The sequence below is a fragment of the Sus scrofa genome, chromosome 7 (genome assembly GCF_000003025.6).
Source record: "Sus scrofa isolate TJ Tabasco breed Duroc chromosome 7, Sscrofa11.1, whole genome shotgun sequence".
In the NCBI taxonomy this organism is placed as follows: Eukaryota; Metazoa; Chordata; class Mammalia; order Artiodactyla; family Suidae; genus Sus; species Sus scrofa.
Window position 1 is genome coordinate 50,839,269 of NC_010449.5, and position 26,628 is coordinate 50,865,896.

A 26,628-nucleotide genomic window follows, 5' to 3' on the forward strand; every position below is an offset into this window, starting at 1 on the left:
CCGTGATGACAGGCAGGCAGAGGTGTGGGTGCCCAGTGCAAAGGACCACACCCCCAGGGCCAAGCAGGTTGCCCTTATCACGGCCCACGTCTCCCTGCTGGGGTTTTACACACAGGGAAGAAAGAAGGCATCATTGCAACATTTATAACTTCTTGCCTGGAGTTCTCGTAGTGGCGCTGTGGTTAACGAATCCGACTAGGAACCATGAGGTTGTGAGTTCAATCCCTGGCCTTGCTCAGTGGGTTAAGGATCTGGCGTTGCCATGAGCTGTGGTGTAGGTCACATACATGGCTCAGATCCTTCGTTGCTGTGGCTGTGGCGTAGGCCAGCAGCTGCAGCTCCAATTCAACCCCTAACCTGGGAACCTCCATATGCTGCGGGTGCGGCCCTAAAAAGACACACACACACAAAAACCACACACACAAACATTCTGGAAACATGTTCTCCAACACCCTCTTTAAAATATTATATGGATCAACTTTATTGAAAGTGAATGCACACGGATGATGCAGTGTAAAGAAACACTCCCAGTACCAAAGCCTGGGTGATGCTTTTTAATTCATTACGAAGCGAAGAATCTGCCAGTGGTAGCAGTTACTTATTTTTGCTGAGGGTTCTCTGCTTCTCTGCGTGCTCCACAATCTTTTCTTCCACATAAAGACCCTTCCGCTTGCGCACCGCGTTCATGTACTTCCGGGCCTGGTTCTCGGAATCAGCCTTTTCCCCAAAGTGCAGGTACTCCTCCTCAGTGGTTGGCACCCAGAAAGGGTCGCTGGGGATGATCTTGTAAAGGAAGGAGACAGAACGTGCTGGATTAGACACATACTTCCATTTCAAATGCCCATTCATAGGGTCCTAGCTTAAGAATAAAAGTTAACCAATGAAGAGTTAAACTTGCTGGAGGGCAAGTTCCCCTTGTGGTTCAGCAGTAACAAATCTGACTGGTATCCATGAGGATGTGGGTTCTATCCCTGGCCCAGCTTGGTTAAGGATCCGGCGCTGCCATGAGCGGTGGGTGTAGGCCAGCAGTTGCAGCTCTGATGTGACCCCTAGCCTGGGAACTTCCATATGTTGAGGGTTCGGCCCTGAAAACAAAACAACACGAGAGCGTTACACTTGCTAGAAATGGTAATAAATACGTAGGAAGGATCAGAAGATATGTGAACAAGTGGTAGTAGATTCAACAAAGCTTGGTACCTACACATTATTCTTTACTCTTAGAGCTTCCTGTAACACTAAGGAAGCAAGAGCACACTTTTGAATCATATACGAGAACAACCCTCCCTTTCCCTAGGATACGCCTGGCTATCAGTGTCCTTTCATTAATTTTGCCTTTGTTCCCGGCAAAGACCAACGCATCTGAGTCCATTCTTAATCATGCGGAGCTTTTGCTCCAAAGTTCAGGGCAGTCCCTGGTGAGCGGGTCAGGCGGACCGTGTGTTCCGTCCTGGCAGAGGCGCACATCGACAGCCTCCCGTCCTCCTTCCTCCGGGCCCACGTCCAGAAACTACTCTGAGGGTGAGGAAGACAAGTCCAGGGGAAGGCCTGCCGAGGACAATTCCTCGGGGGAGTTGCTCTCAAGGGGAACAGGGGGCAGGGCGTGTGCAAGGGAAAGCGGCTGGGGGAGGGTTAGTCTGGAAGCCGTACTGGGCAGAGGGGCTGCGGTCCTCTAGGATGCGCAGCAGCCAAGTCATCATGTCCAAGGAGGTGGTGAACTTGGACATGGACCTTCCTGCGGTCCACAGCCAAGGGAATGACTTCCAGGACAGGAGAGAAGCTATGTGCACGTGGGGACCACTCGGGCCATCCGCTTACGGGAGGATCAGGGGATGACCACTAGAGATGGTCTCTCTCCCCACCCCCAGGCAGAGCAAGCTCCCCGAGACTAATATCCTGGCCTCCCTTTGCATCCTCACCCCTGGTTCCCCAGGAGAATCTGACTGGCAAGTGTGAGAAAACAGACTTGGACAGCCGGCCTCTTTTTCCTTCCCCTCTCCTGGAAGCGGGTTGCCTGCAGGAAGCAGACAATCCGCTCTGTTCCTCCCTGCTGCTTCCGGGAGCCGGCTCTGACCCTGCAACAGGAGCCTGACCCAGGCTGGCCTGATTCTGGAGCGCAGTGCTGGGGGCTCAGCACTGCCCACCGATAAAGACCACATTCCACAAGGCAGGCTTGATCAGTATTAGCAGTGAAGGTCTGACTTTGATATGCCTTGTTCTTTTTGCTGTTTTTTCCTGTATTTCTCAACTAGGGAGAAAACTATTATTAAGTGTGTAAGATTAATTTTCAGCCTTTTGTTTAATTTTGAGAGAGAAAGGAGGCTGGAAACCCATCATGGTTTGCGCGTTGACAAAAACTGCCTATGTGGTAAAAACTTGCTGTTTTTATCCTAGCTGTTCCTAAATATACCTACTCTCCCCTTTTTCTTTGGTCATAAGTATTTCAGGTGGGCTTACGGACGACCTTGTTTCTGGGGGAAGGGGAGGCAGGCTCATTTTTTTCTACAACGTGCAAGATAATCAGCATTTTAGACTGTGGGCCATATGGTCTCTGTGGCAATTACTCAAGTCTCCTTGAAAGTAGCCACAGAAAGTACATAAATGAATGGGTATGGCCATACTTCAGGTTATTTTATTTACCAAAACAGGTAATGGGCCATGGTTTGCTGACTGCTGATCTAGTTAAAGACCACATTTCCCAGCTTCCATGTGAGGTGGGGTCTTGTTAGACGTGGCTGGATTTGTTCCGGGCAATGGGACAAGGTGAAGTGACTTGGGTGACATCCCCTCAAAGGGATGCAGCATGTCCTCTTCCCGCTCCTTTTCTCGAGTGGCCTCAAATTCCAACACTCGTCTGTTTACCATGCAGAAATGAAAGAAAAATTTGTCATACAATAGCCACTCTTCAACAGGCAAAGGAAATTTCTGAGGACCAGGAAGGGAGTGGTTTTTGCAGGGAGGGAGGAGATACCACAGCAATAAACGGAGGCAAAAGCCCATCCACTTCCCACAGGGGGCCGAGACAGATGTGAGCCAGGAAGGCCAGGCTCTTGCTGCCTCCTTAAGATGGGCCCAAAGCCACAAAACCCGGGCGTGTGGAGACCAGAACCATCCACTCTTCTCTGGAGCTGGAATAACCATGTCTGCCCAGGGCTGTGGCTGGAAGTGAGTTGTAGATAATGGGATAAGAGCTGTCACCCTCTGAAGATCAGACGTGCCCTGTACTGAGACTGCTGTCCTGTGCCAGCCACACTGGTGATGGCACTGGGCCGAGCCACTGCAAAGAATACAGTTAGAGCTATAGCCCTCAGGAGCACAGAGCCGGAGAGAACTCCCCATGAAAAGGACTCTGCCAGTGAGATTTTGCGAAGACAAAAGGAAAGCCGGCACCGGGAAGACAGGCGCCAGACTCAGCAAAAAGGAGAATGAATAATCAAATAACGAGAAATAATAAAGTGATCTGAAGAGAAAATTATAGAGAATTCACTTAAAAATCCTCCAAGAAATGAAGGAGATGGGGTGAGGAAGAGCATCCGTAAGACATTAGGCAGACAGTGGTGAGAGAATGAACTGGCAATAGCAGAAATTTAAAAATTCAGACATTAAAATAAAAAAAACAAAGAAACTTGGTAGGTTAAACAGAAGACTGCTAAAGAGAAAATAAATTAAAAGACAGATTTGATAGTCAAAATATATAAAAAACACTACTCAACCAAAAACCCCAAACAACCCAATAAAAAATGGGCAAAGGACCTAAATAGACCTTTTTTTCCCCCAAGAAGATACACAAATGGCCAATAAGCAATTGAAAAGATGCTCAACATCATAGGGAAATGCAAATCAAAACCATAATGAGATAGCACTTTACACTCACCAGGATGACTATTATTAAAAAAAAGAAAGAAAGAAAGAGAGTTCCAGTCGTGGCTCAGCAGAAACGAATCTGACTGGCATCCTCATAGATGCAAGTTCGATCTCTGGCCTGGCTCAGTGGGTTAAGGATCTGGCACTGCCGTGAGCTGTGGTGTAGGTCGCAGACACAGCTGGGATCCTGTGTTGCTGTGGGTGGGGTGTAGGACGGCGGCTGTAGCTCCGATTGGACCCCTAGCCTGGGAACCTTCATATGCAGCAGGTGCAGCCCTAAAAAGACAAAAAAAAAAAAAAAGGGTTGGTGAAGATCTGAAGAAATTGTTGGAAGCCTCATGCATTGCTGATAAGAACATAAAATGTTAGCATCACTGTGGAAAGGGTTTCGGAAGAGTCCAATCTTGCCTCGGCCCAGGTACTTCCCTTCCAAGGTTGGCTCAGTGTGTTTCCCGAGACTCCAGGACCGCTTTCTGCACTCACCTCCAGCTGCCCAAGGGACTCCTTGGGAGGCTGGCTCTGGGCCACCTCCCCCGTGGGCCCGGCAGCCCGCATCCCCTCTGTCCAGCACAGACAGGTGCTCTCTTTCTATTTCCACTCCTCCTACATATCCGTGTGGACGTCTGAAAGCCTCGTGCCTCAACACGTCAAACAAACTCTCAGAAAAGCGGAGACAGAGTACACTTGGCCAGGAAGTGACTTGTGTGGTCCTCCCCTGACGGTGTCAGGCCCATTCTGAGTTTTCTCGGTGGGGCAATGGCGAGGCAACCCTTAAGTCTGTCCAGGTGCTGCTCTGCAGAAAGCCACCCTTGAGGCCACAGAGCAGAGCCTGCTCTCAGTTTGGAAGAAAAGGTTCTTTCTTCTAAGTGGCTCACCCAGAAATCATGTGCTCACAGTGGGAATGGTTTTTGCAATTCCTCAGCCTAAAAAGGATGCCATTTTCTTTTTTCTTCTTCTTTTTTTTTGTCTTTCAAGGGCCGCACCCTCGGCATATGGAGGTTCCCAGGCTAGGGGTCAAATTGGAGTGACAGCTGCCCGCCAACACCACAGCCACAGCCGCGCAGGATCCGAGCTGCATCTGCCACCTACACCACAGCTCATGGCATCACCGGATCCTTAACCCCCTGAGCGAGGGCAGGGATTGAACCCGCAAGCTCATCGTTCCTAGTCAGATTCATTAACCACTGAGTCACGACGGGAACTCCAGGATTCCATTTTCTAACTCACAGGAACAAAGGCACCCAAGTGCCAGCTGTTGCCCGGAGGAGGAAGAGGAAGAGAAGGAGGAAGACGAAGGGGAGGAAGAAGAGGAAGAAAAAGAAGACGGAGGAGGAAAAGAAGAAGAAAAAAAAAGAAGAAGAAGAGGAAGTAGCAGTAGCTGCAGTCGTCGCCTCGAAGAAAAAATCTTTGGAAGCTCTATTTCAGATTTTTGTCCAGTTTTCACTATGATTGTGGCTGGCAGGTGGGAAACACCATGTCCAAAATACCCTTCTCCTTGTGCTCCTGTATCACTTCTTCCTTACCCTGTGTGACCTGTAGCCCACTGCTCAGGGTCATCTCAATATGAAATGGTGAATCTTGAGGTTATGCTGACATGTGTGTGGAACAGCACTGGTTGGTAATATTTTCCTTTTTGTGCCTGTTATTAGCTCCTTTTCTTTCTTTTTCATAGATGGGTAAAACATAGAAAGAGAAATTATGAGATTGCTGACTTCAAAGGTTTCCTCATGGAAAATGCCTGTAATTTTATTTTCTCTATTTTTTGAAGCACTTTCTCTCAAAAGCTCTTGATTGTAAATTACATGGTGCGGTAGAATACAAATGAAAAAAAGTGCCTTGGAGTGAGAAAAGCCAGATCTCAACAACTGTGTTATTTCTAAACCTAACTATGGGGGAAAACTGAGACAGCCAGAAAATAAGATCAATGACATTTAATTATAATGTAGTTTTCAAGACTTTCAAAGATTTGAAGCTTTTGGGAAAAGGACCGTGACAGGTGGCAAAGGGATGACAGAAGGATGGTACAAAACTGGAGCAAACTTTACTTCACTACATATTCCTCTGAAGTTATTTATTAAGGGACTGATCTTTAATAACAAGCTTAACTAAGCTAAAAACTAATATATACATATTTAAAAAAACAACAACAACAACAAAAAACTACTGGTGTTCCCGTCATGGCACAGCAGAAATGAATCCAACTAGGAACCATGAGGTTGCGGGTTCGATCCCTGGCCTTGCTCAGGGGGTTAAGGATCCGGCGTTGCCGTGAGTTGTGGTCACAGATATGGCTCAGGTCTGGCATTGCTGTGGCTGTGGCATGTAACACGGCCAGCAGCTGCAGATCCGATTCGACCCCTAGCCTGGGAACCTCCATAATGTCGAGGGTGCGGTCCTAAAAAGACAAAAAAACAAAAATCAAAAAAAGACCCCCCAAACCAAACTACTATTAAGTATGTAAGATTAATTTTCAGCCTTTTGTTTTTTTAAATTTTGAGAGAGAGAGATTAAAAAACCCATGATGGTTTGCATGTTGACAAAAACTGCCTATTTTGTAAAACTTTGCTGTTTTTATCCTAGCTATTCCGAAATATGTAACTCCCCCTTTTTCTTTGGTCATAAGTATTTCAGGTGGGCATATGGACGACCTTGTTTCTGGGGAGAAGGGGAGGCAGGCACATTTTTTCTACAATGTGCAAGATAATCAACATTCAGACTATGGGCCATATGGTCTCTGTGGCAACTACTCAAGTCTCCTTGAAAGTAGCCACAGAAAGTACATAAATGAATGGGTATGGCCATATTTCAGAATATTTTATTTACCAAAACAGGTAATGGGCCACTGTTTGCTGACTGCTGATCTAGTTAAAGACCACATTTCCCAGCTTCCATGTGAGGTGGGGTCTTATTAGATTGTGGCTGGATTTGTTCTGGACAACAGGATGAAGTGAAGAACATCCCTTTAAAGGGATGCAGTATGTCCTCTTTCCACTCCCCGTTCTTAATGGCTGGAATGCAGATGTGATGGTTGGAGGTGAACAGCCACTTTGGACAGCAGTGGAAGCCAAATGGTGAGAAAGGCAGCAAAACCAGATGGCTCCTTCCAGTAAACTGCAACTGGCCCTCACTGACTGCCTCCTTAGACTCAGAGAGAACCTTCTGCCTTATGTGACACACTCTGCTTTGACATTCTCTTGTTAGAGCAGCCTTGTCTGTTTCATAAATAACTTTTTTTTTTTTTTTTTTTTTTTTTTTGGCTTTTCTAGGGCCGTTCCCGCGGCATATGGAGGTTCCCAGGCTAGGGGTCCAATCGGAGCTGTAGCTGCCAGCCCACACCACAGCCACAGCAACGTCAGATCCGAGCCACGTCTGTGACCTACACCACAGCTCATGGCAACGCTGGATCCTTAACCCACTGATCGAGGCCAGGGATTGAACCTGCAACCTCATGGTTCCTAGTTGGATTCGTTTCTGCTGCACCATGACGGGAACTCCATAAACAGCATATTTGCAAACTTTACAGATTTTTAAAAAAAAACATGTGTTATAAAATCATTTTTCAAGGATAAGAATGACTATTAAATGATGAGGTATTTTAAACAAATAACAGAATAAACGAATTCAAATGTACAATTCTTCCAATATGGATGCCATTCCAAGAGCTCTGAATTTCTATTTTCGATCTGTATCTACAGAGAATCCCATGGATTACTTAACCTACACTCTCTCAGAATCAACTAAGCATGCTAGAACACAGTTTCTTGCTTGAGCATTGTTCAAGGCCATTTTCATGAGATGGGTGACTTGTCATCTTAAGATATTCAGAAGCATGAGCTGCAAGTTCTAAAGGCAGTTTTCAGCAACGGCAGCACAAATGAAGAAAGTGTTTCACTTCTCAAGGTCATTACTGTGAAGTGGAATAAGTCTCTCTTCAGTTCTAAGTATCATTTAGCTGCATTGTCCTGTAATCACACATCTGGTCACTAAAACATGTGGGAGAGAACTCATGTTTTTCATTAGGTAATATATTTACACTGCAGACTTCTTCGCCTTTATAAATCCATTCCTTCTATTTCTTATCGGTTTGCGTTCTTATGTCTTTTTTTTTTTGGTTTTTTAGGGGGCTAATTGGAGCTGTTGCTGTGGGCCTACGCCGCATCTTCGACTTACACCACAGCTCACAGTAATGCCGGATCCTTAACCCACTGAGCGAGGTCAGGAATCAAACCTGCAACCTCATGGTTCCCAGTTGGATTTGTTTCTGCTGCGCCACGATGGGAACTCCTGTTTGCATTCTTGTGTAAAAGCTGAGTGGCCAAAAACCAAAATCAAAAAGCTCTAAGTTTGAAGAAGTGGGAAATTACCACCCCATAAGTGTTGGGATTAACAAATACCTTTAATGTTTTGTGCTACTGTTGTCTACATAATGAAGTATGGCAATGGTACCTATTCAGACACCTTCATGGTACCATCAAGACATCATTTAGTTTCCAGACAAAGATGCAAAGAAAACATCACCGCAAGTTACTGTTAAAGTGTAGTTTGTACTAACAACGACTACAAAAAAACATAACCTGGATTGGAACAACATTAACTTCAGTTCTAGCAAGCACTAAGAATGGAACTCCCTCTCTCTTTCAAGGAGAAACAGACAAAACTGAGTGTTGTGGACTAGCAGCTTCCCTCACATCAATTTAGACCATATGAACTGGTCTAATTAAGATTAAGTTTGCCCTGTCCAAAGTCAATATCTCTGAAGTGTCACCTTTCTTTACTTTGCCAGATTCTCTTGACTACAGAATTCATATTAAAGAGAAAGTTCTCCTTAATTACCCCCATTCCCTTGTTTTGTTTAAATTTAAACTGTTCATTTAAAGCGTTCAAGAGAAAGGGACCCAGCTGGCTAAAGAAAATGAAAGAAATAACAAGAGCTAAGCACTGAATCTAAACCATGAGTTTTGTTGAAATAGAGTTTAAGGGAAAAAACCCTATATTATTTCTGTGAAGTCTAGTGCAATGGCACACTGCTGAGAGGGGGACAAAATGAACGTGTCACAGACCCTAAGAATGTTGACAAAAAAACCATCTTTGTGCCAGGAAGGGTCTACCAGGTAGGGCCAGGCACTGAGCTAGATATTCCATATACCTTACACCTCAGGGCCCAAACAAACCCAGAGAGGCTCCATAATTTGTCCGAGCAAGTGCCAGATTTAACATCTGAAACTAGGACTCCCTGACACCAAAGTCAATGCTCCTTTCACCAAACCACACACCTCTATGGTATGTGTGGATCATGTGAAGTTGTCTGGGTCCCCTGTAAATAGTGACGACAAAACTGCATTCTTTTTCTTCTTTTTTTTGCTTTTTCGGGCCACACCCGAGGCATATGGAGGTTCCCAGGCTAGGGGTTGAATTGGAGCTGTAGCCAATAGTCACAGCCACAGCAACGCAGGATCCGAGCTGCATCTGCGACCTATACCCACAGGTCACAGCAACACTGGATCCTTAACTCACTGAGCGAGGCCAGGGATCGAACCCGAGTCCTCGTGGATACTGGTAGGGTTCCTTAACCACTGAGCCACGACAGGAACTCTCCAAACTGTTTTCTTGAAACCACTTTTCTACTTAACATTCTATAGTTTAAAAACGTTATTCCTGACTTTAAGGCTTTGTCTTGAAACACAACATGCTGTTTTCTGCTCAAGCCCTACAGCTTTCTTTGGCCTGCCTTCTCTCATGGGCTACCCTCCAACCCAATGTCCTTCTCCCCTTTGGCTGCCAACATCTACTTTCCCTTTAAGGATCTGTTTGGGAAGGCCAGTCTGACCTCCTCCTTCTTTCTTGCTGTTATTTCCTCGCCCTAAGGTAAAAGACGATGTGTTCACAATCTCTTCTCTCCAGAGCAATGTGGATCTGTCAGGTTTGCATTTCTAATTACACGTAAGGTTTGCCTTTTCACTGGCCTTTACCTGCACTGACAACCCAGTGTTCTGATGAGCCATTTCATTCCACCCCACTTGAAAGCTACGGAGCCTCCAATCTCCATAATGGGGACTGGAGACTTTGCAACATGGAATAATTTAAAGCTGTCCCTAGTAAGAGGCATAACAGTTTGCCTCTAAATGCTAAAAATACTTTCTCCCCAGAAGAAATGTCACCTAAAGTTTCACCTTCAAAATGTCTGTGGTTTTCTTATCTACAAGATGTCTTTGGGTGGAAAAAAAATATTAGATGTTCTGTGTCTTAAATGTTACATCAAATGAAAAAAATAATGTGTGTGTATGTATGACAAAGCGCATATCGTCTATGGCTCATTCAGTCTGGATGAAAAAATGCCAACTGCTTTTTTCCCATCCCTTTGATGGAGCAGAGCCAGAGCAAGGCCAAATGGCCTGGGAGGTGGTCTGCCCCTCTTGGCCCCATATAAGGATAAGGAAGCACCTCCGTAGAGGAAAAGGAAGGAACATGGGTTTGGATTTTTACCTCCCAATGGCTGAACACCAGCTGCGGGCTGGCCAGGCCACTTGTCCTCTTCCTGATTTCATCAGCAAAGCCAAAGCTTTCGGCCACAGGCAGCACGGCCTTGATGATGAACATGTCCGTCCCTTCTTTCATTTCTTCTTGGAGCACTCGACCCTCTCTCTTGGACAAGACAGCATAGACCCGACCTGCAAAGCCAGACATCTTTTAAATTCATGGACCCGTTACGTGTCTGGAGCGACACAAAGATGTGACTACTCGTATACCCTGGAACAATCTACCAATGAGGAACTCTGTTCCCCCCAATTTTTGTTTGCAAAAGCATGGGAAATTTTCAAGTGTTTATTTAAAAAGTAAAACATGACAGGAGTTCCAGTCATTGCTCAGTGGTTAACGAACCTGACTAGCATCCAGGAGGACGCAGGTTTGATCCCTGGCCTCACTCAGGGGATTAAGAATCCAGCATTACCGTGAGCTGCGGTGTAGGTCGCAGATGTGTGGCTGTGGCTGTGGCTATGCCCAGCAGCTGTAGCTCTGTAGCCTGGGAACCTCCATATGTCACAGGTGTGGCCCTAAAAAGACAAAAAAAAAAAAAAAAAAAAAAAAAGTGAAACATGACAACTATAGAAAAATTAGAAACAAAAGACAACAACAGGTGAAATAACCCCAAATTGCATTTCCCAACGACAACAATCCCCTTCAACACAGCATGAGGAACAGGAGACTTTTAAAGGACCTTTTGATACAATTTCACTATGAACTGTCTTTGGGTATGAAATCCAATGAGATGACTGTGACTAGGCTTTGAAATATTAAAATTTCCTTTTTTGTCTTTTTGTCTTTTCTAGGGCCGCACCTGTGTCATATGGAGGTTCCCAGGCTAGGGGTCTAATTGGAGGTGTAGCCGCTGGCCTACGCCACAGCCATAGTAACACAGGATCTGAGCTGCATCTTCGACCTACACCACAGCTCACGGCAATGCCAGATCCTTAACCCACTGAGTGAGGCCAAGGATTGAACCCACAACCTCGTGGTTCCTAGTCGGATTTGTTAACCACTGAGCCACGATGGGAACTCCAAAAGATTAAAATGTTTTAATAACTACAAGATATTATCAATGTGATGATGATAATTACAATGACGACAGGCTATTTGGGCCTAGTAAGTAAGCCACTGCACAAGGACATTTTTATACTAAAAATTAAAACCACACATATATAAATGCTTGCTCATAGTTGTTTTAAAATGATAGTATATCAGTGGTATGAGAATAAGAGGTTTATTCCCTGAAAACTGATAGCCTTTGGAATCTTTAATGTCTGGCAACAATTTCTTTTGTCTTTTGTCTTTTTAGGTCCACACCCATGGCATATGGAAGCTCCCTGGCTAGGGGTTGAATCGGAGTTGTAGCTGCTGGCCTACACAATAGCCACAGCAATGCCAGATCCTTAACCCACTAAGAGAGGGCAGGGATCGAACCCACATCCTCATGGATACTAGTCAGGTTCACTAACCACTGAGCAACAATGAATTTTTACAGCCACATCACAAGAAGTCTAGCAAGTCCTCTCGGCTGACACTTTTATTCTGTCTTTAGGCACGATGCTGCCTGACACTCAGGACAGAGACACCTTTCCTTCTAACCAGCCTCTGCCTGAGTGCCTCTAGGCTCAAAGCACTCCTCTGATTAGTAAAGCAGAGCAGCCTGCAGAGAACGCAGGGAAACTGAAAACCACAAACAATTGTGGGGATCTTGATCCAGCTAGTGGGTACCCTCAGTGAAGCCTTCTCTTTTGGAGCTCCTCCTGTGGCACGACGACCTTGGCGGCCTCTTGGGAGCAGTGGGATGCAGGTTCGATTCCTGGCCGGGCTCTGTGGGTTAAGGATCCGGCGTTGCCCCAGCTGTGTCATAGGTCACAACTATGGCTCAGATCTGATCACTGTCCTGGGAACCCCACAGGCCAGAGGCGGCCAAAGAAGAAGAAGAAGAAGAAGAAGAAGAAGAAGTCTCCTCTTTCAGCTACCACTTAGAAAAAATAACTTTAACTATGTAAGTGATCTACAGATATAGTATCCTTAAACTTTTATGCAGTGCGGTAAGCAGAGCGCGTGCGTCTCCCCTGCCCACAGCACTGCATCCTGAATCCTGCCCTTCTAAGGAACGGGGTGGTGATCTGCCACGTATGCCACCCGCCTTCACTTGTTTCTTTTTCAGACTAGGAACCGAGGGGACACAGCAAAACTGATTGGCAAACTTTCTGACTCATATTTCCCCCTGGTGGTGGTGATTAGGAAGGATAAAGGAAAACAAATGGCAGGGAACCCACTGTGTTGCAAGGTCTTAAGAACAACGAGAACAAAAAATCCTAAAAACTCTGCTGGGCCTTCTGCATCCCTAGGCTTAGCATGAAGACAAAACAAAAGTTCCGCTCGTGATGACAGGTGCACTGTCCCCTTCTCTGCTGCAGCCCTGGCCTCTGTCTGCCACCCCCAACCCCCCACCCCCATCCCTAGCGGGCTCCGGCTTCCCTGCGCACACTGCTCCTTCTTTACCACTCAGGTCCTACTGTGGCCCTGGGCTCTATTCAAACTGCCTCTTTGAAATTTCACAACAATCTTCAGACTCCTAACCTAGATGTCCTTGTCTCGGTCATCAACCTCCATGATTTCTCTGTGGTCTCTGAAGCTACTAAAGCCCCTCTGACAACTCTCTCCAATCTTGGTACTAACCTTCCTTTGACCTCTGGCCCTCGGACCAACATTCCACTGTTGACTACAATAATTCCTAAGGGTGCAGCTTCTTCCTAAGAGCATTCTTTCAGGCTCCGCACTCTTCTTTGAACCAAGTCTCCCCTCAGAGAGCCCATTCATTTCTCAATTGTGTTGCTAACAGGTGTGAGGCAGAAATCTTCATTTATTCTGCTGCCACATTCTGGAGAAAGTTTTAAGATGGTTTATGGAAGTGACTCCAGGACAATGGGGTGAGGAGGGAGAAAGAATGAGCAAAGTGGGGCAATCAGACCATGAAGTGATGGGCCAGTGGGGACAAGCCACCTAACTGCTGCTGCAGAGGCTGGCAGCATCTCCCTTTCCGTCATGGGTCATGCCAGCATGCTTGGATCAATAACTGTAATTGAAACTGAATGTAATTAATTTTGAGCCATTCATGTAATTTTGAGCCATTCAATTTTAATTCCACAAAAACTAAATCCTGAAACTGGGGCACAGCGGTGGATCACTGACCAAAGGAAAACAGCTATAACAAAACCTTCCAAATACACTTGGCACTCATGACAGGTGTGTTAAACACTTGGGTGCACTCAGGGACGCTCTACACCTGCCACGGTTACACTGAGAAATTAACACAGCCATATCAATCAGGGGTTTTGATCACGTGGCCCCCTGTGAATATTTTGATACCCCTTCAACCGGGTGTCTGCTCCATCCTACCTCAGTCATTGGTTCGCTCGCTCAAAGGAAGATCACTGCGCCTTACTGTGTGAGCAAGGCCCCAGCAAAGAGGCATCCTTCAGGAAAAAGCCGGCAACAGAGAGGTTAATGGATTGAAATGGTTTTGATCAGGGCTCCACTTTTAATGACTACACTATAAATGTCTCAGCCTGTACTCCAGGCCCTTTATGACCTGGCAGGAACCCACTACTCCAGCTCCTGCAACTGCCAGACCCTAGAGAACAGGGCACAGACGCTACACTCCAAGCCAAGGTAAATCACTCGCTGCCCACAGGACACATTTGAGGTTTTTCCACTCTGAGCTCACAGTTTCTCCAACTTAGAACACTTCTAGTCCAACTCCATAGTCAAATCCTTTTCATCATTTAAAGCTCATTAAAAACAACTCCATCCATGAAGTGTTCTGTGAGATTCCCAAGATCAAAATAATCTCTTTACCATGTGGGCTTCATTGAACCTAATCTGTTCTTTTGCGGCATTATAGATTCTTTTTTTTCTTTTGTTTTTTTTAGGGCCGCACCTGCAGCATATGGAAGGTCCCAGGCTAGGGGGTGAATCAGAGCTGTAGCTGCTGGCCCACACCACAGCCACACTAGATCCAAGCCTCATCTGTGACCACAGCTTGCAGCAACCTGGATCCTTAACCCACTGTGTGAGGCCAGGGATCGAACCTGAGCCCTTATGGATACTAGTTGGGTTCGTTACCACTGAGGCACAATGGGAACTCAGGCATTATAGATTCTTGTATACAAATTTTCTTCTTCCATAATAGACCGTTAGATTGGTCTGCAGATTCCACAATCTTTAGAGCTGAAAGTCTGGCAATTTAAGGGTTCCCTACCTCCGAGAATTTAGGAAAGGAAACAGCATGCACAGAAATATTTCCTCTAATAGTAAACAAACAGGAAGAAATGTGAACTTCCAATTTGGGAATATGGGAAGTAAACCACAGCGTATCGAATTGACAGGCTATTATTATGCAGAGGTTCAAATGAAAATTATGAATACTAAGTAGCCAAATGGAAGCATATTTATAAAATTAATAATAAATTCAGAAAGCAAAACAGTAAATTGCTTCTGCCATAATGTACAACAACTATGCAAAATGCACTATTACGGATAAAGATTGTGAAAGAAAATGAAAAATGAGAGGTTGATGTCCAGGGAGGAGGATTTTCCTTTCATCTTGTGGTTTCTGTTACTGTTAGTAACACTGTGGTATAACTTCAATTAAAAACACACACCACACACACAGGAATTGGTGGGCACGTCTTATTCTTGTAAACGGGGTCTCACTAACCTCTTCTTTTGTCACAGAATGCCCAGACTGCTAAATCAAGCAAATGTGGTGGACAGGATACAGATGGCCTTCAACCGAGTATGAGATAAAAAGTATGCTGTGGACATAAAGGGGAACGTGGGCTCCTATTATATAGATGAATTCAGCAAAAAGTCTACAGGGAACGGATGTGAACAAGTCCCCCCTACCCTGGAGGGATGTGCTTAGTGACATGTCAGTGCTTTGCTCACAGCTCTTATCTTTACTGTGATAATCATACACTTAAAAATTCAGAAGGCATGGTGATCGAGTCCAAAGTTGACAGGAAGCTGGTAAGGGTAATTACCAGCTTTGACAGAATCAGAAAGAACTAGGTAAGAATCTAAATTTAACAAGACGTGGCTAGTGCAGGTAAAGGCAAGGTTTTTACCGCTGGGTTCAGCCAATCAAGTGTCCAGGGTGAGAGAGGGAATGCTGAATAGCAGTTCCTATAAGACCAACTAGGGGAGTTCCTGTTGTGGCTCAGCAGTTAATGAACCCGACTAGCATCCATGAGGAAGTGGGTTTGATCCCTGATCAATGGATTAAGGATCCGGCATTGCCGTGAGCTGTGGGGTAGGTCCCAGAGGTGGCTCGGATCCTGCATTACTGTGGCTCTGGCGTAGGCCTGTGGCTACACCTCAGATTCAACCCCTAACCTGGGAACTTCCACATGCTGCAGGTGAAGCCCTAAAAAGACAAGAAAAAAAAAAAAAAAAAAAAAAAAAAAAGGACAAAAAATAAAACCAACTAGGAAGGAAATTACTCGAAGTTCAACAAAAGTCTTTAGGGTTGTCATACAAAGAAAGCCAATTTAATACCTAGTTGAGGAACTCAAAATTATTCCATCCATCAAAGCCCATTTTAGAGTACATTAACTTTCAAACGATGTATCCTGCTTTGAATTTTGCTAAATTCCTCATAAAATTTCACCAAAACCCCATATTTATTCACTAAATTCACCTGTATTTTACTATTGTTTTATTTTACATAATTAGGTTCTGTAGCCTTAACTCATTTCTCAAAGTAGAAGCCATGCTTAACACTGTTGGCATATACAGCTCAATAAATTTTTGTTGAACTATGAAATGCAAGTGAAATGTAAAAAGAACCTCAAGTGTGAAGAACTGGTTTTTAAAAATAAACAGTGATAAATGTTTCTGATACATGCTCTAACAATTTATAACTTATCCTTATAAATAAAATAGAACCACATAATTGTAGATGTGATTAAAACTAATACTATCTAACAGTTACATTTATATGACATTATTGCCAAAGATAAAATCAGTGCGGAGCAAGAAGGAAGGACATTAACAGATTAGAAGAGACAATTAAACAATTGTTAACATGACAATCAATTAAAAACACAAACCAATTGTGATGTCCCTTCAAACCCATTAAAGGCAATTTTCATGAGTAAAAAATGATCACAGAACCACACGCAGATTTTACAAGTAAAGAAAGTCATTTTCTTGGGATTATTTCCCCAGATAATTTTTTTTTCTTCTTTTCAGGGCCACACTTGTGGCATACAGAAGTACCCAGGCTAGGGGTCAAATTGGAGCTGCAGCCGCCAGCCTAAACCACAGCTATAGCAATGCAGGATCTGAGCCATGTCTGAGACCTACACCACAGCTCATGGCAACACCGAATACTTAATCCACTGAGCAATGCGAGGGACCGAATTTGCATCCTCCTGGACCCTAGTTGGTTTGTTATCACTGAGCCACAGTAGGAAATCTCTAAAATAATTTTAAGATGATTATTTTTCTACAAAATTTCCCATTTTGACCATAAGCAATTTTATACATTTACAAATGTACTTCTTGTTTTAACAATCTGTAAAAAAAGGGAAAAAAGTTTTTAAAAGAGACTAATTTTACTAAATAAAAAAGACCTGAAGTTGTCTTTTTAATTGTCTTGTGCCAATTTTTGGAGAATTAAAGGAACTGTCAGTGACTTCTTGGAAGATTTCTGAATATCCAGGCAGGAAGTAAGAGGCCTCAGGAACACAGAGGTCTTCTAATTTCTTTTTTCCAGTTGAAGGTGGTAATTTGGAAAGAAAAAGGAAAACACAAGAAGTGAAGAGCTGATTATCCTGACAGACCTTGGATATTAGAGACTGGCTATCATTACCAAAGAATTTCTCAAAACAAGGGAAAACAAGCTTAGGAGGAGATTACTAGTCTAAGCAAGAGGACTTCAAACCAATTCAGGAAAATAAAAACAGATCAAATATAAACACAACTTCTTTGTAAAGCAGTAGATGTGACAACCAGCTAGTCTCTGAGAAATGCATTAAGAAGGCTGACCAGCAGCACTGGTATAGACTATATATGTGGACCCTTGAACATGGGTCTGAACTGCATAGGTCCACTTATACACGGATTTTTCTAAGAACATACTATATAGTACTACACAATTCACAGTGGGCTGACCCACTGATACGGAGCCATGTACAGGGGGACTGACTATAAAGGAACATTGGGATTTTCAATTGCACGGATGGTCAGCATCCCGAAGCCCTCTGCTGTTCAAGGGTCAATTGTACTAACCAATCCATATACTCACGGCTGCCACTGCAGAAGGACTAGCATAGTGAGGTTTGTCCTTGGACAAGACAAAGCGAAGATATAGCTTTCTCCTAAGAGAGAAGAAGGCAAATAACCCCGAGGGCTAAGATAACCACCTCTTCCTAGAAAGTGCCAGAAAGAGTCTACTGGATAGGTGAAAAGTGCCAGGACGAAGATAAAAGGGTAGGATGGCAAGTGCTATTTCAAGGGACTGGCTGGTCACATGCAGGGTTCTGGTGGTGATTTCCTAACAGAAACGAAAAAAATGGGCATGGAGGATTGACTCAAGAAAGGTGACTCAACAGTCTGCTGAGAATGTCAGTCTGATAAATGCCAACAGCTGATCTTGGCTTCATGCGTTGTGCTGAAAATCTGCTTCTCAGAGAGTAAAGTACAAATGCTCTTCCAAATGGATGATGTAGGAAAGACGGCAGTCTGGGAGGAAATATGTACTCTCATCATGCGGGGTTCAAAAGGGAGGGAAAGGATAGGCAGAGACCCACATGGACCCTAGACTTTAGGAAGGATCATTTCAAACACAGAAAAGAAAAGAAAACAAAACAAAACAGGTTTTAGGGGAGTTCCCGTCGTGGCTCAGTGGTTAATGAATCTGACTAGCATCCATGAGGATGCAGGTTTGATCCCTGGCCTTGCTCGGTGTGTTAAGGATCCAGCATTGCCATGAGCTGTGGTGGCTCAGATCCCACATTGCTACTGCTGTGGCTGTGGTGTAGGCCAGCAGCTACAGCTCAGATTCAGCCCCTAGCTTGGGAACCTCTATATGCTGCAGGCACGGCCCTAAAACAAATATATATATATATATAAATATATATAAATATATATAAATATATATATATATATTGATCCCAATGAGGAAAGAAAAGGAGATCCTTCCACCCACTCAAAATAAACAGCTCCAAAATAAAGTTGGGTAATGGAAGGTACCCTGCTGTGCCTTCTAACTCCTGTTTTAAGAGGACAGCCACAGTAGACAGAAGAAACTAACTAAGGGGGAAACACAGTGTGTCCTGGATGTTGAAAACAAGAACAAGGTGGGCCTATCAAAATAATCAAAGTAAAGGCAACAAGAAGGGTCTTTCCACTACTTTGAAGGTAAAGAAGAGATATCTACACAACTTGAGAAAACTGGTGTGACATTACTAGAGAACAGCAAGAAAGCAGGGTTGGTTCTCCACACGCATGTAACTTACATCCATCTCTTCAGTAAGGAGAATGGTGACGAAACTCTAGTGAGCAGAAGAAATACCACAGAGAGAACACTCAAGTTCAGGATGGCTGAGAAGTTGATAAGCAAGTATCTGGCCTTCTTAAACAATTTCAAGTCTTCAAGACTGGAATCATATCTCATAGACCTAAAGAAATCTGCCCTTTTGAGAATGTGTGGACAGCAGGGTGTGTGCCAGACCATAGGTGGAAGGTAAATGAATGAACTTTTAAAGGAAAAGTACTGGATTCTATGCACTACAGACCAGAAAGCCATTTGCCAATTTCCCAAGGAATTTCAAGAACACATTGTAAAGATTTATATATAGCAATATAAGCATGAGGTAAACCTTTGGAGATGGCATGGCCTTTCTAACAGCAAAATCCTATCAATCTGAGCTTATTTCTTCTCCTAAGATGGTTGGTAAGTTGATCATGAGGGGAGTGCTATACAGACAAAGGAGCTCGAACCACTACATTTAATTCATTACCTTCATTTCTCACCAGACAAGAAAAAGAACACATGAGAAAACTTTAAAAGGAATTAATGTGTTAAGATTATGGTGTCAAGACTTCTTTTTCTTGGCATTAAAAAACCCCAAAACTCAGAGTTCTCTGGTGACCTAGCAGTTAATGATTCAGTATTGTCACTGCTGTGGCCTGGGTTCAATCTCTGGCCCAGGAACTTCTGCATACCTTGGATACAGCCAAAACAAAACCAAACAAAAAACCCCCCAAGAAACCACCAACCCCCAAAGTTTCTTCACTATTATTGTAATGCTTTTTATATATTTTAAACACACTTACCCCCCCCCTCAAGGAAAAAAGTTAACTGTATAGATTTAGTTTACTCATATGTAAACTACAGGAGTTCTGGTGGGACTACAGAATTTCAGTCACTGAAATTTAAATCCAGAGTTTTGGGGCACAAAATAGGAAGACAAAACTTATTTTAAAACAACAACAACAAAAAACCAGGATGATGTGGACTTCTTACAAATTAATGACAAACTGCATTAAGGAATGCTGTACCAGGAGATCCCGTCATGGCACAGCAGAAACAAATCCGGCAAGGAACCATGAGGTTGTGGGTTTGATCCCTGGCCTCACTCAGTGGGTGAAGGATCCGGTGTTGCCGGGAGCTGTTTTGTAGGTGGCAGACACAGCTCAGATCGGGTGTTGCTGTGGCTGTGGTGTAGGCCGGCAGCTGTAGCTCTGATTCGACCCCTAGCCTGGGAATCTATATATGCCGCAGGTGTAGCCCTAAAAAGACAAAAAAAAAAAAAAAAAAGAAAAAGAAAAGAAAAAAGAATGCTGTACCCAATGTGGGAGGTAGCAGGGAGTCCGTGTTCTGAACCGGTTAGAGGATGTCTGAGCTGCTGTTCCTGGCTGCTCTGTTTAAGAGGGAGGCTGACCAAATAAAGGACATCTGTCCAAAGGACAGCAACGGGAATGATGACAGGACACAAGAAAAAGGTATCAGGAAAAAGAGCTGAAGGATCTGGAGAGTGTTCTCCTTGATATAAAACCAGAAAACAAATGCTCCCCTCAAATATATGAACTGCTACTGCATGGAAGAGGGATGATGCATGGTGGGAAACTAGCTGGAGACAAGAACTTTTGCTCAGTATTAGAAAGACACTGTTTAGTCCTAGAACTGGCTGTGAGCTGCACGTCAACAGAAGTATTCAGAGGTGGTATAAGCATCGGTCAGGGTGGAGAACCTGGAGGAGAACGCTTAGGTCTTCTTCAAGGGTTTGAAAGAATCAAGACTGACCGATTCTAATTCTAGCTTTGCCTCCATGAATTAAGATTCTCAACAGAAATGTGAAGAACATTTGGGAATGGTCTAGACAGATCTTCCTCAAACTAATCTATGATTTCATGCGATGTTAATATGTTGCTGTATTCAAGTAAGGTTGGGAAACACTGCATATTCCATGTTCGCTGGTTTGACTCAGAGCACACCCTGGCTTTAAGCCATCCTGGAGTAACCAGATCTATGTAGTTCTATTGAACCCAACTGTTTGAAATGCTGCTATGGATGCTTAATTCCTCTCACAGAAATCTTACTATGATGCAAGCCTAAATTTCTTTTGGGGGGACAAAATCCCCCAACAATTTAGATTTATGCTTTTAGGAGTTAATCAGCAAAAGAACCTTAGTAAGAAGGACTGTCAAGTAACCACATATCGCCTTGACCTCAGAGCTAGAGAAAACCTAACAATGGGGTCCACCCTCTCAACCAGTGCTCAGTTCTTCCGTAGATCCTCCTCATCACTGAAGCAGTTCCACGATCTCAAGACGGTAAGAGAATTACTGGATGCCAGGCAGGGTTCTAGGTCCCATATTTGCATTCCCATGTTACTGTTCACAACCTCCAATAAATGACTATAGTCTTTTTCACAGGTGAAGAAAATAAGTCTCAGTGATGTAAGATCTGTCAAGAGTCAAGATAGCTACTAAGCATCAGGACGCAATGTCTCCAAAGAGAGAAAAATTGGAAGTAGGATTTGATATAATGGTCAGCAGCGAACAAAATGGCAAATAAATTTTCTTATTCAGAAGAGACCCAGACTTCACAAAGGCCTTCTGTGTTAGGCGTACAAGAATGTCACCTTACTCTGATCATTTTCAGAGTGACTTTGGTTACCCTGACTGATATGGTTATTCCCTTGCAAAAAACTGCTGCCCAAGCTTGGATGGCAGCACATATGAACCGTTTAAACCTCACTTACCAGACCTTTTATTATAGACAAGAATCTTCCTGTTTGCTGCAGAAAAAAATACCCTTAGCTGTCAAACTTCTGCTCCCACACCTGCAAGACTGTAATATTTAAGACCTCTGGCTTTCTTAGTTCCCTGGTAAATCAAATGATAATGTAGCTTTTGAAAAAATATATATATCTCTATGTGTTACATGTATTTGAAGTTTTCTGATGAGTTTCCCCTCCTTTTCAGGGCATTTCTCACTGTCTTTACCTTTCCTTCCTTACCGAGAACATCACTGGTCGCCATGATGTCACACGTGTACATTGCTGCCATCAGACGCTGAGGTTTCACCTGTAGTGCATAGCGACATGCTTCTTTCATGGTAGCAATCAGCTGCCCCGAGAAGGGTCCATAGCAGTCAGTGAGTGAAGACTCTCCTTTCTGGGAAGGCCTCTTCTCAAACGGCTCAGAGCAGCCATTGTGCACCTCTTGGTTTTCATCTCCAGCAGAAGAGGTTTCACCTTCCCCCTGCCCTGCGTCTACCAGATCACTTTGTTTTTGATTCTGCTTATCACTTGCTGTTTGCTCTTCAAATTTACTTAAGTCCCATTTTTCCAGAACAAAACAGACACCCATGAGAGGCTCTTCACACATGGGGCCCGAGAGGGTTGCTAGCTGGAAGCCACTCACGATGCTGTTGCCCAAATCTCGGTATCTGTTGGCTTCCTGGGAGGCTTTGCCATCTGGACCTGTCCACACTGAGTTCTGGAAATCTTCACTTTTATTCACTAATATGTTGGGCCCACATTTTCTTGGGCCAAAGGACCAGATCTGGTCAACAGTGTTCCTCCATTTTCTCCCTGTTAGGTGTTGCTCTAGTCTTCCTTTGAATTCCCCAATTTTCTCTTGGGTCTTCTGGTGAATCACTTGAGTATTTTTGCCTTCATTCAAAGAGGAGGTCAGCTGTTCCATAGAACGAATCAAATCACTATTTTCTTCCAGAATCTGAGTGACTTCTTCTGGAAGGGGCATGGCTCGGACACAGAGCGTGGCAAGTTTATTGGGAGTTGTTATGGTGACAAGCCCATCAGAGTCAACCTGGATTCCTTCAGGGATTTTACTTTGATCCTCTTTTGTTTGGTGTATGACTGCAACTTTTTGTTGCTTGCCTATTTCTTCGTTGACCATGTCAACTTTGGGCGGTTTTGTGATTGTTTCTCTGAATGGAATAATGGGTTCAGATACGCTGATTTGAATCTTTGCAAATCTACAAATTCAAGAGAAATAACACAAAGTTAATAGCCAAAATAGCATCAACATTCCCATGCAGAAATATTACATAATGAAGATTCTGCAAAAACACAGAAATATAAACATTATTTTACCAAGAAATATTGGTAATTTACAGCATACCAGAATTCAAAAAACCACTCTCATTTCAGATTGAAAAGACTACTTCTAACGGAAACAGACCTTTAGAGAGTTCTTTGCATGTACCAGAATTTTTAGAGTTAAAATGCACTTTTTCTTTTCCAGATTCTTAAAGTAGCAGATATTATTTTAGATAATTAATGTTAAATCCTACTAAAATACTTATTTTCCACTCAAAACATTCTTATCTAAATACATTTACTTATAAATAATTTTAAATACATACATCATGTATTTAGATAAGAATGTTTTGAGTGGAAAATAAGCATTTTAATAAGATTTGACATATTAAGTATCCAAAATAATATCTGCTACTTTAAGAATAGGAAAAGAAAAAGCGCATTTTAACTCTAAATAAACAAAACAAACCAAAAAATCACAGAAATTCAGGATATCCAATTTCTGGATGGATGTCTACCTGACATTGTATTATTTAAAATTACTGATCCTTGGGAGTTCCCATCATGGCTCTGAGGAAACGAATCTGGGTAGTATCCATGAGGACACAGGTTCGATCCTTGGCCTTGCTCAGTGGGTTGAGGACTGGTGTTGCTGCGAGCTGTGGTGTAGGTCACAGACATGGCTTGGATCTGGCATTTCTGTGGCTGTGGCACAGGCCCACAGCTGTAGCTCTGATTTGGCCCCTAGCCTGGGAACTTCCATATGCCATGGGTATGGCCCTAAAAAGACAGAAAATAAATAAATACAATACAATACAATTACTGATTCTTGAACTTAACAAAGACAGTAGACAAAGACAAAGTTGCAGTTCAATTTATCTAAGAATTGAGATATAAAATCTGATTTTAAAATAACAATGAAAAAAATGGATATATCTGCGTTTCTTTCTTTTTTTTTTTTTTGTCTTTTTGTTATTTCTTTGAGCCGCTCCCACGCCCAAGCTAGGGGTCGAATCGGAGCTGTAGCCACTGGCCTACACCAAAGCCACAGCAACGCAGGATCCGAGCCACGTCTGCAACCTACACCACAGCTCACGGCAATGCCGGATCCTTAACCCACTGAGCAAGGGCAGGGACCGAACCCGCAACCTCATGGTTCCCAGTCGGATTCGTTAACCACTGCGCCACAATGGGAACTCCTATCTGCGTTTCTTAAAAATAATCACCTATTATGTATGAGGACTGTGCTAAGCGGTTTAAATGTGCTATTTCTTTAGTGTTATATTATTATCCTCATTTTGTTAGAGGACAAAATCAAGCAAGAAAGATCAAGTAACTTCTCCAAAGTCACAAAGATAGCAAGTAGAGAAGCTGGGATTCAAATTTAGGTCTGACCTCAGAATCCATGCTCTTAGCCATTATGCTGTACTGAACAATCCAATTAAACAGCATATTAAAGAAATAATTCACTGCAACACTAAGTAGTTTTTATTATAGGTTATAAAAATTGATTTGTATTTGGACATCTGCTAAAATATCACACTAAAAGTGTCTAATAAAGTAAACTATGTAACCATCTTTAAAAATGCTAAATTGGCATTCAATAAAATTTAATATCCGCTCCTGTTTTTTCAAAAAGAGAAACACTTAGAAATCTTAGAAATAGGAAAATATTTTTTTAAATTATCATTAAAGAAATATGTTCATATACTTACAACATTCAAGAAGACCAAGTGTAAAGCTATTGAAACTGCGAGTGAGTGCCTTTATGACACTGTCCTATTTTCTTTGTATTATAAAGTCAAAAGGGCTGTGAGTTATATTAGTCCCTCCAATTTCTGAGGTTCCTAACAAGTCTCCCATAGGAGTCACTTATAAGATGAATTAAAATCACTCCATGCCATGGAAGTGAAGGTGTGTGTATGGTTGTCACACCTGCAAAGTGCCTCAGGGCTAAGGGTTCTTTATATCCTGGCAGTGTGGAGCCTGACATTACTACTTCAAAAGAAGTGCAGTAGGCTCAGACTACATCAGCAATTTCCTGTGGCTTCCTGTCACATCTGATCATTACTACCTTGAGAGGTAAATGAGCAGAACTCTGACAGTTTCTCTGACCTGGAGACCACAAGTGGCCTCGTCTCCCAGGACTGTTCAAAATGCCTTCCTTATCACGTGTGTCAAAGCTGAAAAAGAAGCTTATATGTCAGAAAGCGGGTTCTGTCCTATGAGAGCTAAAAATAAATCTGGAATTTTCTACACATTCTTTACCGTAAGTCTAATTGTAAAATTTAATAGTCATATAGCACAGTACAAAAAACAACACTCTACTGAGGAGTTCCTGCTGTGTCACATCGGGATTGGCAGTATCTTGGGAGTGCTGGGTTGCAAGTTCAATTCCCAGTCCCACACAGTGGGTTAAGGATCTGGCTTTGCTGCAACTGTGGCTTAGGTTGCTACCAAAGCTTGGATCTCATCACTGGCCCAGAACTCCATATGCTGAAGGGCAGCCCCAAATAGGAAAAAACAAAACAAAACTCTACTATCTATGACTTATCACAACATGAATATCCATATAAACCACTACCCAAGGCTCCCTCATGCCTTCTCCCAAACCCATAAAGATAAGCACTATTTTGATTTTCTCTGTCATCTGTTTTAAATTATTTTTAACACCTAAGCATGGAATCCCTATACTCTATACAGTTCAGTCTGGCCTGCTTTTTGGACTTTTTTGTTGCGAAGAATATTCTTGATGCAGCTTTGTATTAAGTACATAAGGAGTAGAAATGGGAGTAGATTTGCCAAGCCATAGGAAATAACTATCTCCCACCTCAGTAGAGAACACCAAACTATATTCCAATGTAGTTGTAACCAATTCAAATTTCCACTAGTTGTGGAGGTAAATTCCTATTGTCCATATCTTTGCTACATTTGATGCTGTCATTTAAAAAAAATTCAGCAACTCTGCTGGGTATGTAAAAGTATCTCACTTTGGTTTTAATTTGCATTTCATTAATTACTAATAAGTTGAATTTATTTTCAAATGCTTATTGGTCTTTTGTGGAGTCCTAGTTCAAGTATTTCTCCCACTTTCTATTAGATTGTTGTTTTGTGGAGTCCTAGTTCAAGTATTTCTCTTTTGTGGAGTCCTAGTTCAAGTATTTCTCCCACTTTCTATTAGATTGTTGTTTTTCTCATTTACTTGTAGGAATTCTTTATATATTGATGAACTAGTCCCTCATCTACTGTATGGATCACAATGTCTTCCCTAACCCTGCAGCTTGTCTTCTTACTCTCTTAACAGCAACTTTCGATGATCAAACCTTTCACCTTGTCATTAGGGCTTTGGATGCTGTGACTCTTTCCCTACCCCGAGGTCTTGAAGACACTCTCCTGTATTATCTTCTAAGCACTTTAGGGTTTTGCCTTTCACATTTTAATCTACAAGACACCTGGAATCTAAGTACAGTGTGAATGAAAGAGAGGTCAAGTTTCTTTTCTTTCTTTGTCTTTTTAGGGCCGTGGCACATGGAAGTTCCCAGGCTAGGGGTTGAATTGGAGTTACAGGTGCTGGCCTACACCACAGCCACAGCAACGCGGGATCTGAGCTGCGTCTGCAAGTTACACCACAGCTCACAGCAAGGCCAGATCCCCA

General features: G+C 43.2%; 1 protein-coding gene across 1 annotated transcript in view; it reads right to left on the minus strand.

The window, feature by feature from the left end:
* The window catches only part of EFL1 (elongation factor like GTPase 1), a 137,300-nt gene continuing 111,128 nt past the window's right edge, over positions 457-26,628 (minus strand). Inside the window, exons 18-20 of the mRNA XM_021098870.1 lie at positions 21,927-22,909; positions 10,345-10,529; positions 457-783 (exon numbers count right to left, since the gene is read on the minus strand). Of these exons, the coding sequence (XP_020954529.1) occupies positions 595-783; positions 10,345-10,529; positions 21,927-22,909 (1,357 nt within the window). The 3' untranslated portion in view covers positions 457-594. The remainder of the gene's footprint in view (positions 784-10,344; positions 10,530-21,926; positions 22,910-26,628) is intronic.